The sequence below is a fragment of the Schistocerca gregaria genome, chromosome 6 (assembly GCF_023897955.1).
Source record: "Schistocerca gregaria isolate iqSchGreg1 chromosome 6, iqSchGreg1.2, whole genome shotgun sequence".
NCBI classification, from domain to species: Eukaryota; Metazoa; Arthropoda; class Insecta; order Orthoptera; family Acrididae; genus Schistocerca; species Schistocerca gregaria.
The window spans coordinates 295579588-295593199 of NC_064925.1; the positions used below are offsets into that span (position 1 = coordinate 295579588).

Sequence of the window (13612 nt, forward strand, 5' to 3'; positions counted from 1 at the left end):
TTCGCAGAAGAGCTTCTGTAAAGTTTGGAAGGTAGGAGACGGATACTGGCAGAAGTAAAGCTGTGAGTACCGGACGTGAGTCGTGCTTCGGTAGCTCAGTTGGTAGAGCACTTGCCCGCGAAAGGCAAAGGTCCCGAGTTCGAGTCTCGGTCGGGCACACAGTTTTAATCTGCCAGGAAGTTTCATATCAGCGCACACTCCGCTGCAGAGTGAAAAATCTCATTCTGGAAACATCCCCCAGGCTGTGGCTAAGCCATGTCTCCGCAATATCCTTTCTTTCAGGAGTGCTAGTTCTGCAAGGTTCGCAGAAGAGCTTCTGTAAAGTTTGGAAGGTAGGAGACGGATACTGGCAGAAGTAAAGCTGTGAGTACCGGACGTGAGTCGTGCTTCGGTAGCTCAGTTGGTAGAGCACTTGCCCGCGAAAGGCAAAGGTCCCGAGTTCGAGTCTCGGTCGGGCACACAGTTTTAATCTGCCAGGAAGTTTCATATCAGCGCACACTCCGCTGCAGAGTGAAAAATCTCATTCTGGAAACATCCCCCAGGCTGTGGCTAAGCCATGTCTCCGCAATATCCTTTCTTTCAGGAGTGCTAGTTCTGCAAGGTTCGCAGAAGAGCTTCTGTAAAGTTTGGAAGGTAGGAGACGGATACTGGCAGAAGTAAAGCTGTGAGTACCGGACGTGAGTCGTGCTTCGGTAGCTCAGTTGGTAGAGCACTTGCCCGCGAAAGGCAAAGGTCCCGAGTTCGAGTCTCGGTCGGGCACACAGTTTTAATCTGCCAGGAAGTTTCATATCAGCGCACACTCCGCTGCAGAGTGAAAAATCTCATTCTGGAAACATCCCCCAGGCTGTGGCTAAGCCATGTCTCCGCAATATCCTTTCTTTCAGGAGTGCTAGTTCTGCAAGGTTCGCAGAAGAGCTTCTGTAAAGTTTGGAAGGTAGGAGACGGATACTGGCAGAAGTAAAGCTGTGAGTACCGGACGTGAGTCGTGCTTCGGTAGCTCAGTTGGTAGAGCACTTGCCCGCGAAAGGCAAAGGCCCCGAGTTCGAGTCTCGGTCGGGCACACAGTTTTAATCTGCCAGGAAGTTTCATATCAGCGCACACTCCGCTGCAGAGTGAAAAATCTCATTCTGGAAACATCCCCCAGGCTGTGGCTAAGCCATGTCTCCGCAATATCCTTTCTTTCAGGAGTGCTAGTTCTGCAAGGTTCGCAGAAGAGCTTCTGTAAAGTTTGGAAGGTAGGAGACGGATACTGGCAGAAGTAAAGCTGTGAGTACCGGACGTGAGTCGTGCTTCGGTAGCTCAGTTGGTAGAGCACTTGCCCGCGAAAGGCAAAGGTCCCGAGTTCGAGTCTCGGTCGGGCACACAGTTTTAATCTGCCAGGAAGTTTCATATCAGCGCACACTCCGCTGCAGAGTGAAAAATCTCATTCTGGAAACATCCCCCAGGCTGTGGCTAAGCCATGTCTCCGCAATATCCTTTCTTTCAGGAGTGCTAGTTCTGCAAGGTTCGCAGAAGAGCTTCTGTAAAGTTTGGAAGGTAGGAGACGGATACTGGCAGAAGTAAAGCTGTGAGTACCGGACGTGAGTCGTGCTTCGGTAGCTCAGTTGGTAGAGCACTTGCCCGCGAAAGGCAAAGGTCCCGAGTTCGAGTCTCGGTCGGGCACACAGTTTTAATCTGCCAGGAAGTTTCATATCAGCGCACACTCCGCTGCAGAGTGAAAAATCTCATTCTGGAAACATCCCCCAGGCTGTGGCTAAGCCATGTCTCCGCAATATCCTTTCTTTCAGGAGTGCTAGTTCTGCAAGGTTCGCAGAAGAGCTTCTGTAAAGTTTGGAAGGTAGGAGACGGATACTGGCAGAAGTAAAGCTGTGAGTACCGGACGTGAGTCGTGCTTCGGTAGCTCAGTTGGTAGAGCACTTGCCCGCGAAAGGCAAAGGTCCCGAGTTCGAGTCTCGGTCGGGCACACAGTTTTAATCTGCCAGGAAGTTTCATATCAGCGCACACTCCGCTGCAGAGTGAAAAATCTCATTCTGGAAACATCCCCCAGGCTGTGGCTAAGCCATGTCTCCGCAATATCCTTTCTTTCAGGAGTGCTAGTTCTGCAAGGTTCGCAGAAGAGCTTCTGTAAAGTTTGGAAGGTAGGAGACGGATACTGGCAGAAGTAAAGCTGTGAGTACCGGACGTGAGTCGTGCTTCGGTAGCTCAGTTGGTAGAGCACTTGCCCGCGAAAGGCAAAGGTCCCGAGTTCGAGTCTCGGTCGGGCACACAGTTTTAATCTGCCAGGAAGTTTCATATCAGCGCACACTCCGCTGCAGAGTGAAAAATCTCATTCTGGAAACATCCCCCAGGCTGTGGCTAAGCCATGTCTCCGCAATATCCTTTCTTTCAGGAGTGCTAGTTCTGCAAGGTTCGCAGAAGAGCTTCTGTAAAGTTTGGAAGGTAGGAGACGGATACTGGCAGAAGTAAAGCTGTGAGTACCGGACGTGAGTCGTGCTTCGGTAGCTCAGTTGGTAGAGCACTTGCCCGCGAAAGGCAAAGGTCCCGAGTTCGAGTCTCGGTCGGGCACACAGTTTTAATCTGCCAGGAAGTTTCATATCAGCGCACACTCCGCTGCAGAGTGAAAAATCTCATTCTGGAAACATCCCCCAGGCTGTGGCTAAGCCATGTCTCCGCAATATCCTTTCTTTCAGGAGTGCTAGTTCTGCAAGGTTTGCAGAAGAGCTTCTGTAAAGTTTGGAAGGTAGGAGACGGATACTGGCAGAAGTAAAGCTGTGAGTACCGGACGTGAGTCGTGCTTCGGTAGCTCAGTTGGTAGAGCACTTGCCCGCGAAAGGCAAAGGTCCCGAGTTCGAGTCTCGGTCGGGCACACAGTTTTAATCTGCCAGGAAGTTTCATATCAGCGCACACTCCGCTGCAGAGTGAAAAATCTCATTCTGGAAACATCCCCCAGGCTGTGGCTAAGCCATGTCTCCGCAATATCCTTTCTTTCAGGAGTGCTAGTTCTGCAAGGTTCGCAGAAGAGCTTCTGTAAAGTTTGGAAGGTAGGAGACGGATACTGGCAGAAGTAAAGCTGTGAGTACCGGACGTGAGTCGTGCTTCGGTAGCTCAGTTGGTAGAGCACTTGCCCGCGAAAGGCAAAGGTCCCGAGTTCGAGTCTCGGTCGGGCACACAGTTTTAATCTGCCAGGAAGTTTCATATCAGCGCACACTCCGCTGCAGAGTGAAAAATCTCATTCTGGAAACATCCCCCAGGCTGTGGCTAAGCCATGTCTCCGCAATATCCTTTCTTTCAGGAGTGCTAGTTCTGCAAGGTTCGCAGAAGAGCTTCTGTAAAGTTTGGAAGGTAGGAGACGGATACTGGCAGAAGTAAAGCTGTGAGTACCGGACGTGAGTCGTGCTTCGGTAGCTCAGTTGGTAGAGCACTTGCCCGCGAAAGGCAAAGGTCCCGAGTTCGAGTCTCGGTCGGGCACACAGTTTTAATCTGCCAGGAAGTTTCATATCAGCGCACACTCCGCTGCAGAGTGAAAAATCTCATTCTGGAAACATCCCCCAGGCTGTGGCTAAGCCATGTCTCCGCAATATCCTTTCTTTCAGGAGTGCTAGTTCTGCAAGGTTCGCAGAAGAGCTTCTGTAAAGTTTGGAAGGTAGGAGACGGATACTGGCAGAAGTAAAGCTGTGAGTACCGGACGTGAGTCGTGCTTCGGTAGCTCAGTTGGTAGAGCACTTGCCCGCGAAAGGCAAAGGTCCCGAGTTCGAGTCTCGGTCGGGCACACAGTTTTAATCTGCCAGGAAGTTTCATATCAGCGCACACTCCGCTGCAGAGTGAAAAATCTCATTCTGGAAACATCCCCCAGGCTGTGGCTAAGCCATGTCTCCGCAATATCCTTTCTTTCAGGAGTGCTAGTTCTGCAAGGTTCGCAGAAGAGCTTCTGTAAAGTTTGGAAGGTAGGAGACGGATACTGGCAGAAGTAAAGCTGTGAGTACCGGACGTGAGTCGTGCTTCGGTAGCTCAGTTGGTAGAGCACTTGCCCGCGAAAGGCAAAGGTCCCGAGTTCGAGTCTCGGTCGGGCACACAGTTTTAATCTGCCAGGAAGTTTCATATCAGCGCACACTCCGCTGCAGAGTGAAAAATCTCATTCTGGAAACATCCCCCAGGCTGTGGCTAAGCCATGTCTCCGCAATATCCTTTCTTTCAGGAGTGCTAGTTCTGCAAGGTTCGCAGAAGAGCTTCTGTAAAGTTTGGAAGGTAGGAGACGGATACTGGCAGAAGTAAAGCTGTGAGTACCGGACGTGAGTCGTGCTTCGGTAGCTCAGTTGGTAGAGCACTTGCCCGCGAAAGGCAAAGGTCCCGAGTTCGAGTCTCGGTCGGGCACACAGTTTTAATCTGCCAGGAAGTTTCAGAATATATTATGTTAGCATAAACTGTTGCAGCGTTTTCCCCTCCAAATGCAGAAAACAAATTACCACACAGTACTCAACTATATCATCGGGCACTGGGCTGTACAGTTTTGTTTTGATTCCTCTACCGGCGTGGGGCGTGTGGACTGCAGGCATGAAATTGAATATATATATATATATATATATATATATATATATATATATATATATATATATATATATATATATAGGGAGAGAGAGAGGAATGCATAAGTTTATTTTTTCGAAGAGATTGTTAAAATTTTATGTCTATGCTTCGTATTCCGACCACACCAATGAAATGTTACCAATATAGCATCGTCAGGCCTGGTGGTCTAGTACTCGTATTTAAGCTCGTGTCTGGAAACCGTGAGGTCGCGGGATCGAATCTCGGTGGGATCATGAATTTTTCTGTCTGCGGTTTGACCCAGCTTTCACCTCCCAATGATATGGTAGATCGCAAGGAACAATACGTGGTTCAGATTCAACGTTAAACTGTAAGCCTCCTTTCTATCGTTGGATAACTGGGGTATCTTAGGGACACGCAAGTCACGGATGTGGCGTCCAACTGAAAGACTTGCACCAGGCCATCGAGCCACACCAAAATATCATTGTTTCAGGGATGCATTTACTTAGGTGTCTCTCTCCACAGGTGGGCTCGATGCTGATCAACCGCGTGGCGAACGTGGACATCACGTGGCACAAGGACGTGGTCGCGTCGCCCCGCCTCAGCCACGAGTTCGACCTCACGCTGGACGACAAGTCTGTGCTGCGAGCCATCGAGCAGCTCAACTTCATCCAGATGAAGCGTAAGTTTCCGCTGCCGACTTCCACCCAAACAGTGCGACGAGTGGCTGGTCAGTGGGACGGAGCGTCCAGTACCGAAGCATACTTAGTGAAACTTCATGGCAGGTTTAAAACTGTACGCTGGAGTTGGATCCGCATCAGGATTCCTCTGTTTTCAGGGAAATACCCCTAACTACCGCTTTGTCCAGGCGCCAGTACTTTCCAGACTGCACACATGCTCTTTGAGACTGAACTCTAATCTGTCAGGAAATTTCACAAAAGCATACGTTCTTCTCCAGAGGGAACAATTCGTGAAGAGTATTTGAAAACCCTGAAAGACTTTAGCAAGACATCCTACAAAATTAACTCTTGTCATGGTGACTTAACGACGGAGCAAGGTGTAGTTAATAAATACCAGCAATCTCCTATTAAAAAATGGAACTCTCACGTATAAAAAAATCGTAAAATGTGTGATTACTTAGAAAATCAATTAATGTGTTATATATTTAACGTTATGCATGTAAACCGTCCATGAAGACACAATACTCTGATTATATTTATTTTATTAACCCCGAGTTATTCACCAATAATCATACATGCATAAAGGAGAGGTCCGAAACTATGTTTTAAGAAGGTTAAAGGTCGTTAAGTACTCTCATTACCAAACACTGGATGACTGTACTCTCGTAAAGAACGCTTCGTTTTAAGAAAAGTTCGTTTCACGTATCTCAGTGTTTATGACATCATATCTCCTGAAAAATGTGTTGTACATTGATATAAATTGACAAGTACACTGCGGTAACAAGAGTCATAAGATACTCTTAATATCGTGGTGGACATTCTTTTGCCCAGCAGTGCAGCAACTCGACATGGCGTGGACTCAACAAATCGTTGGAAGTCCTCTGCAGAAATACCGAGCCATGCTGCCTCTGTAGCCACTCATAATTGTGAGAGTGTTGCCGGTGAAGGGTTCTATGCACTAACTGACCTTTCGATTATTTTACATAAATACTAGACAGGAGTCATGTCGGCCGATTTGAGTGCCCAGATCCAGGAAGTTGTCCAAAAAGTTCTTCAAAATAAATCCGAATAGTTCTGGTCTGGTGACATGGCACAATGTCATTCAATAAAAATTCTATTGTTGTTTGGGGACATGAAGCCCATGAATGGCTGCAAATTGTCTCCAGGTAGCTGAGAATAACCATTTTGAGTCAATGATCGGTTCAGTTGGACTGGAGGACACTATCCATTCCATGTAAACGTGGCCCACGCCGTTATGAAGCCACTACCAGCTTGCACAGACAACTTGGGCAACTCGGACCCTACCATCAGCTCTTAGCAACTGAAATCTTCACTCATCTCACCACGCCACGGATTACAGTTGTCTCGGATCCAACCGATATAGTGACGAACACAAGAGAGATGCTGCAGGCGGTGTGTCTGTCGTCTGCTGCCGTAGCCCATAAAACGCCATATTTCGCTGCACTGCCCTAACGGACACGTTCGTCGTAGTCCCACATTGATTCCTGCGGTTGTTTCACGCAGTGTTGCTTGTATGTTAGCACCAACGAGCCTACGCGAACACTGCTGCTCTCGGTCGTTAAGTGAAGACTATCGGCCATAGTGTTGTCCATGGTGAGAGGTAATTTCTGAAATGTGGTATTCTCAGCACGTTCTTGACGCTGTGGATCTCGGAATATTAAATTGCTTAGCGATTTCCGAAATGTAATGTCTCATGCGTCCATCGCAAACTATCATTCCGCGTCAAGGGTTTAATTTCCTCGTGTGGCCATAATCGTATCGGACATCTTTTCGCATGAATAACCTGAGTACAAATAACAGCTCCGCCAATGCATTATCAACTGGATACTATATATCGTGGCAGCCGGCCACGGGCGTAAACAAACGAGGACTGCGGCCGTAGAGCACATGGCGTCCAGTCTACACCCGTGTGTCGAGCTTCAGTTAAAGAAGATGTGTAGCATGGTGATAGTGATTGGCGAAACTAGTGAAGAGATCTATCGTTACAAAGTGCGTAACAGGTATCAGAAATGATATAAATTACAATCACAGTTTACTATAGAAAAACGATGTAATTCAATTTATACAACCTTTACATGCTGCAGGAAACATTTTAAAGAATTATTTTAGCCACTTTCACGATCATTCTCGGCCGTGTTGGTACTTGAAGACTCATTATCTGCTGTGTCCGTGTGGGATCAGCCCTCATGTCTGTATTAGATGAGTCCTCATTGGAGTCATTAGCACGAATAGTAATGTCGTCAATTCCAATCTCTACTACGCCACTGCGCCTCCTGTAAACATGCTCCACCTTTTGCACATTCCTGCAGTACCCTTCCCCGTTGTTTGCAGTGACAGAAATGAACGCATCGTCCGTCAGTTTTTTGAGATTGGCTGCAGACAATGTGGCAGAGACGTTGTGATCCATCACGTACTGTTTAATTTTCGCTCATGCAAGTTCAACTGAGTTCAGGTCGCAGTTGTACGGCGGTAGGCGAACCACGGTCTTTTCACTCGGTTTATTCGCCTGCACAAGAGCATACAGCTCAGCCTTTGTCATGCTGTCATTCCATTTAACTTTCCTTTTTCGCAATCATTCTACCATCACCACCCTTGGATAGCATACTGAATTTGTTGTTTCGTCCACCTGCCTACAATGATACGACGCATTGTCCATAACAGTGACAGAATTTGCGGAAGATTTGGGAGTAACATCTCCGGCAACCACTTCTCGAAATTCTCCGAGTTTGGTGTATCGTGCAGACGGTGAGCCATCAGGAGTCTTTTGTTCTATCCGGAGACTCCCACTCGGCATGTAAGGGTGCGCGGTAATCTACTATCCGTATTGTGCTCTTGTCTTCACGGACAGCTGCGTCCGTATCTCGGCATCTGCAGGCACCGACGGCCACCGAAACGAGCATCAACAAAGTAATATGTGTCGCTGATGGTATCTGGGTCTCACGTCCTTTCTGTTGCTAACCTGAACAGAGATGGGTGAAACCACAATCGTGAACATATCAACGACATGTATTGTGTGGCGGAGCAGGTGCAAGTGCCTATGGAAGAGTCAATGGAGAGGCTTACGACCACTTTAACTCGTAAGAATAAATTCGAAAATTACGATTGTGGTTCTGCATCAGCTGTAGAGTATTTCAGAACAAATGGAAATTTGAGCTGTACCGGGACTGGAATCAGGATTTTCCGTTTGTTGCGAGTGGTCACCTTCGGCTGTCCTAGCAAATCTCCATTTATCCTGGTGTCTAGTCTCACTCGTACTTACACTATACTACCGTGCGTCCCCCAACGGTAAGACACGGTTTTCTGTCGTCATTACCTTGCTGTGGCATGCGACACTGCAGTACACTATCTGATACACTGCGTCGACAGTTAACAGCCGCTTTTAATTACGAAAAACTCATAAAATGTGGCTGTGGTTCCGCATCAGCTGCAGAATATTTCAGAACAAATGAAATATGTTCCCGTCTAGGACTCGGACCAGTATTTCCCGCTTGTCGCGAGCGGTCGCTTTAAGCACTTCGGCTACCCGAACACGCTTGTAGTAGCGGCCCTTGTCTGCATTTACCATGGTGTCTACACTCCCTTTCGCTTGCTCTACAGTACCAGGTTTCCCACAATGACGAGACACTGTTTTCTCTCGTCATTGCCTTGCTATGGTACGAAATACTGCAGTGCAATGTCTGAGAAACTGCGTTCATGATGGGCAGCCCCATTCAATTAAGAATGATGCGGCACCATAACTGCAATTGCCGAGCTCACTCTTAGTTGAAAGAGGCTGTTGATCAACAACACAGCGTCTTGGACAATGCGCTACTGTATTTCACGCCACAGCAAGGCAATAACGGTAGAAAACTGTCTCAGCCTGTACGAGAATCAAGGTAATATGGTGCAAGCGTAAGGAAGAGTAGACAACAGGACACATGGAGATTTTGACCGCTCCTGGAAGCGTACTCGAAGTGGTATTGAACAGATGCCATGTGACGTCCGCCCAGACCAAACGCAACGAACAATATCAAACAAAATGGAAAAAAAATGTTGTTAAGGCTGCCGCTGGCGATAAGTAGGAATTCCGGGTTCGAGTCCCAGTCCGGCATCAATTTTCATTTGTTCTGAAATATCTACAGGTGATGCGGAAAGATAATCGCATTTTGTGAGTTCATCGTTCATCTTCCAGGCAATATCTCAAGACGCTGGACTGCAAAATTTAACTCGTTATTGACACCTACGGGATCATCTTGACCTGGTGCAACGTGCATTTTTCATGGCAATTGGAAGGATTTCCCCGACTGTTCACATTTGGCGTTTCTTTCGTTTCCATGAGTTTTGGAATATATTCAGTTTTCCAACCTTATGAAGTAAAATGAAGAAAAAGATCTATTAACATATAACCAACATGGGTGCAGAAAATATCGTTCTTCTGAAATACAACTGGCACTTCATTCACACGAAGTAATGAGTGCCGTCGACAGGGGGCCTCAAGTGCATTCCAGATTTATTGACTTCCAGAACTCTTCTGACACCTTGCCTCACAAGCGATGTGTAATTAAATTGAGTGTCTACGGAATATTGTTTCGTTTCGGTTACACGATAAATAACAGATTTATAGGAGGAAGATTCAACTATATACCTAGGTAACACAGTTACGAACAACCTAAACTTCAACTATCACACGGAAAACGTTGTCGACAAAGGGAACAAAATATTGCATTTTACTGGCAGTATATGTGGGAAATTCAAAAAATCTAGTTAATACGATACCTACAATAGGCATAGTCCGTCCTCTTCTGGATTATTCTGTCTGGTATGGGATCAAACAGGGATGACGAAGGACATTGAAAAAGCTCAAAGAAGGACAGCGCGCTCTGTATTATCGTGAAATAATAGTTATGTTAAGTGAAATGGGGAGGCTATCAATAAAACAAAGGCGTTTTTCATTGCTGTAAGATGTTTTCACGAAATTTCAGTCGGCAACTTTCTCCTTCGCATGCGAAAATATTTTGCTGGCTACCGCCCACTTGGGGAGAAATATGTTTCTTTTTTTTCAGTTTATGAGCGAGCACAAATATTTTTATCAGATACGTTTCGGTCTTCGCTAACCATCTTCAGATCTATTTAAAACTTGTGCTAATATAATATAACGAGAATCAAAAAATTAAAAAAAGCCAAACAAACAGCTAAGCGCTGTCGAAGATAATTAAAAATATGGTGCGTAATAGCTTGCAGTGACGGCGTAGTCATTATGTGAATTGTGGTAGTGTTTATAGCAACATAATCTACTGTACTAAATTTTGCTATAAGAACGGAATCAAACGCAGAAGAGTGTTAAATATAGCTTTTGGTGCGTCTTCCTGGGTTTTAGGTGTGTTATAAGAGTTTCAAAGAATCCCACGAGGACGTTGAAGATGACGTAAACCCTGGTCGCCCCAGCAAATTATTAACCATTGAAATCGTGGAAATGGTTATGAGCGCTCACCATATCACAATAAGCGTTAATGCTGGCATATAAATGAGCTTATGCTAAGAAATTTTTTGTCGGACGTTTTGGGTATGAAACGCCTGACAGCAAAACTTATTCTAACGTTTTCGAATACCTAACAAAACGTGACGGAATCAAAGTCGCTCAGAAGTCGCTAGATGAAATAAACAACCATGCAGAACTACTGGAATTTGTATAACAGGCGATGAAACACAGGTTTACGGATACGACGTTGAAACTAAGGGTCAATCGTCCTGATGGAAGAAGTCTGGATTGCCAAGACGTAAAAACGCTCGAAGAGAGGGGTGAAATGTGAAGGTTATACTCACTAAGTTCTCGATTTTAACGACGTAGTACACTTTGAGTTCTTGCCAAAACATCAGTCAGTAAGGACTAATACGTAAAATTCAAATACCTAGAAATTGTGTCGAAGCAATTCCTGACCCTTGTACCACAATAACGCACCTGTCCACATTTCTTTGCCTGATCGCGAAATTTTGGTTGAAAACAGTACTGTTGCCGCAGCCTCCAAATTCACGAGACATGGCCCTGTGTGACATTCTTCTGTTCTTAAAAATGAAGAAAACCTGAAAGGACTGCCGTTTCACAAGTGAGGATTAGATTAAAAACACATAGCTGAGAGCTAGAACCAGTCTGTCTCAAAGATCGAAGACCAAATGCGGTTCAGGGAATCGGAAAAAGACAGAAGTATATAATACATCGATGGTAGGCAATGAAAACGTCGTACCTATATTTTGATAAATTTTACAGGAGAAGCAAAAATCATTCTTAAAGAAATATACAAAGTGAAATAGATAAAGTTGCTATATTTTCAGGTATATAGAGGAACCCTAGTGATTTATTCGTTAGAGAAATCCTTGAACTTTAAAATCTCCCTTTGATAATGGAGTTATTGCTTACTGGAATGACGAGGTTTTCCACACAGATGAAGTTTCGAGGTCTTCATGGTCTACCATCGATATAGTGTTTTAGGGGTGTAAGTGTAGATATAGTGATAATTGGTACTTTAATATGTAACCAAATGGTTCAAATAGCTCTTTGCACTATGGGACTTGACAGCTGAGGTCGTCAGTCCCCTAATCTAAGGATATCACACATATCCATGCCCGAGGCAGGATTTGAACCTGCGACCATAGCGATCGCGTGGTTCCAGACTGAAGCACCTAGAACCGCTTGGCCACACCGACCGGCAATATGTAACCACTCCGGTGTATTAGTTATTTCCTCCGTGCGACTAACAGTCTTCCAGCAGGAACATTACATAATTTACTATCTGATCTTTTGTACACGGTCGTAACTGCAGCACTAAGTGGATTATGCTTGTCAGTATGGACTAACGCATCTACACTTCAACACCTGACCTGCTGCCCAGTGGACAATAAACGTTAATTCCTTGCTCTTATCACATGTACTTGGAGGTAGTAACCAACCTAAAAAATACTAAATCTAATAGCTGTAATTAGTAGTCTAAAAGTCAAGTAAGAACTGATGTGTAGTTCAGTGCGCTGTTCCCAGTCACTACTAAAAATATCTGCACCTATACCACAAGCAGCATGTATAATGGGGACTATTCTGAATGGTACAGTGTTGATGAAGACGAATAAATAAAATTATTTGAAAAAACAAAAATTTATATTATTTTTTGAACATGTCTCGTAGAGCATACCTAACTTACTTGTGGAACTGAATGCCACCTCCTGTCGTCCATCGATTACTGCATGGGGAAGCAACTCTACATCTAACAATGTTCGTCCAAAGAAGCACACATTCAGTAGAAAGTAGTGAGGAGGAAAACTAAAATCAAGTCTGAAGACTCCTCGCTAACACGGCGGCTCCAGAAAAGGCTGTCACGGTTTTTTAAGCAAAAAGTGTTTTGAATAGTCTGTACAGTGTAGTACTGAGCTCACTGACAGACCACTGTTAGTGACCCACACACTGTGGGCAAATACATATCGCAGGCCTGAGATGGCAGAAAAAGATTCATTGACATCAGAACACTCCAACGATGTCTTAGTTTCTCTCCACGCCGCTTCCCGCTTCTCATCACTCCTACAGCAGACTGTCTCTCTCCGCCCCAAACGCACGTGCTCACACACACACACACACACACACACACACACACACACACACACACACTCATTCTCCATTCTGGTTACCAATGCGCTGGTGCAGCGTCTCGGCCGTCCACAAAAAAGAAAGCGAAACAGCCCTTTGTGTAGTCCTGACGAGACGCCTTATTGTGAAGGCAGCTGGCTTCAGCTTGAATTGTGTTGTATCTCTATCACATTGACATCTAATTTACATTGCGCTCCGTGCCCGCGCTCTTCGTTCTGCTTTGTGTGTTGTCCACTGCGGTGCTTTGGGGGGACGGGGACCAGGGAAGCACATGTCTTCCTGCGCACCAATGGAGCTTTTGGTGCCAGTTTCGTAACGTCTTTATACGCATAGATACACATACGTAGAGGGCGCAAGTGCTTTTCATCAGCTCAAGGGTGTTGGCCGAATACTAATCATATTGATACCTTCAGCAGTATACCACTTTGCTGTGTTGCACTTTATATCAGCCGCTACGTGCTAGGTGGTTCCTGACAAAGAGAAGTGATCAGCTATTCATTACTGTTTGAGATATACGTACCAGCCTCATGAGTAATTCATCAACTTTGTGAAATAGTGATAAACGCCCGTAAGACCATACGAATAAGATTACTACCTTCGAAGAAAACCACATTTGGTGTGTACGCCGCTGTTAAATATGCTGTGATACTGTAAGCAGCAACGATCGCAAAATACACTACTGGCTATTAAAATTGGTACACCAAGAAGAAATGCAGATGATAAACAGATATTCGTTGAACAAATATATTATACTAGAACT

At 45.6% G+C, this 13612-nt stretch overlaps 1 protein-coding gene across 2 annotated transcripts in view; it reads left to right on the forward strand.

Annotated features, from left to right (window-relative positions):
- Window positions 1–13612, forward strand: part of LOC126278455 (E3 ubiquitin-protein ligase TRIM9) — a 712180-nt gene that overhangs the window by 595675 nt on the left and 102893 nt on the right. For both annotated transcript variants that reach the window (XM_049978580.1, XM_049978581.1), the window contains exon 4: window positions 5068–5224. In XM_049978580.1, coding sequence (XP_049834537.1) covers window positions 5068–5224 — 157 coding nt within the window. The remainder of the gene's footprint in view (window positions 1–5067; window positions 5225–13612) is intronic.